We start from the raw sequence: 1,594 nt of genomic DNA, 5'->3' as shown, positions 1-1,594 counted from the left end.
ATATATAGTATATATATATATATATATATATATATATATATATATATGTTTATACATAAATATATATTCATTTAGTGACAACAACACCAACGTATCCTCTAAATATAACTAATCGCTGCAGTTTCCTTTCACCAACACACAGGCAAGGTGACTGCTACAGGAGATCAGCCCATTACTGACCAGTATAGCACATGGTACCCTCCCATGTACATGACACTCATGTGTCTGTCTATGCTCTATCGCTGTGTGGATCGTCTGATCTTTGAAGGCATCTCGCACGAGTGCATCAAAGTGTGCCGCGACTGTCTTGTACAGGTAATTCGATAGAGATACTCCACTGTACTACCGTGTACTACAGTTCACTACCGAGTACTACAGTTCACTACCGTGTACTACCGAGTACTACAGTGTACTGTAGTGTACTGTAGTGTGCTAAGACCCTTACTGACTTCATACAGAGAACCTACTGAGGCTTAGACTCAGTTAGACTCTTCCATTACTAATTGTCACTAACTACTAAACGATTCCTAATCGGCACTCACTACTAAATGGGACTCATTGGCACTACCCTGTTTAATTGTAGTAACAGTACTCGTATTCATAAAGAGACTCTGCTGACGCCTACGCATGCCAAAGAGTCCATTCAATCTACCTATCCATCATTTCGGCTAGTGAACTATGTCCATGAAAATAGGCTGGACGGAGTTTCGATCCACGTGACCATCCTTAATTACTACACAGCAGATTCATTACAATTTTTGGTCTTTAACCCCAATCTTCCGACCAAACACTACCCATTTCTCAGGCCAGTGACCTGATTTCCGCTGAGAAAAGCAGGCTGGACGGACTTTTGTTTCTGATCAAACATCTGTTGACGCTCAGAGAACAAATCGCTCCGTTCGATGCCGATTTTGTGTACAATCAACAGAGCTTGGATTTTAACTCCACCCGGGCTGCTGCTTTAGGTGCGTCATGAATGAAAAATAAGTTGTGTGTACAGTACGTATGTCAGTGTTTGTGTGTGGATGAGTATATTGAACAAATCAGTTGTGCACACTGTAATTCTGTCAGTATGTGTGTGTTGATATGGATTTGTATATAACACCGGATCAGGATTGCGTGCAGTTTGAACCGGTTGATGCCGATTTTGTGTACAATCTGCGAAGTTTGGGGTTCAACTCGACTCGAGCTGCCACTTTAGGTGCCGTAGTTGATCAAATAAGTTGTTTTTACATTAAGCTGTTTACACTAGACTGATGTCAGTGTCTATGTGTGGATGTGTATATCAAACAATTAAGTTGTGTACACTATACTTAACTATACTCATTTTAGTGTTTATATGTGGATATGGGTTTAGAATATACCATGTGGATTTGAGATTTCGTGCCGTTTGGTGAAAATAGGGAATATATATATATATATATATATATATATATTATATTAATATATATATATATATATATATATATATATATATATATATATATATATATATATATATATATATATATATATATATATATATATATATATATATATATATACTACACACACACACACACACACACACTACACACACACACACACACACACA

At 37.2% G+C, this 1,594-nt stretch overlaps 1 protein-coding gene across 1 annotated transcript; it reads left to right on the top strand.

Moving 5' to 3' along the window:
- Positions 1-805: 805 nt before the first annotated feature.
- SARC_15758 (hypothetical protein) lies at positions 806-976 on the top strand (the record flags this gene model as incomplete). Its single annotated transcript, XM_014290129.1, has 1 exon — positions 806-976. A coding segment is annotated over one exon (171 nt), but the record flags the coding sequence as incomplete, so codon positions are not given.
- Positions 977-1,594: the final 618 nt, after the last annotated feature.

Source organism: Sphaeroforma arctica (genome assembly GCF_001186125.1).
Source record: "Sphaeroforma arctica JP610 unplaced genomic scaffold supercont1.6669, whole genome shotgun sequence".
NCBI classification, from domain to species: Eukaryota; class Ichthyosporea; order Ichthyophonida; genus Sphaeroforma; species Sphaeroforma arctica.
The sequence above is the reverse complement of the archived record's forward strand: the minus strand, read 5'-3'. Positions and strand labels throughout refer to the sequence as shown.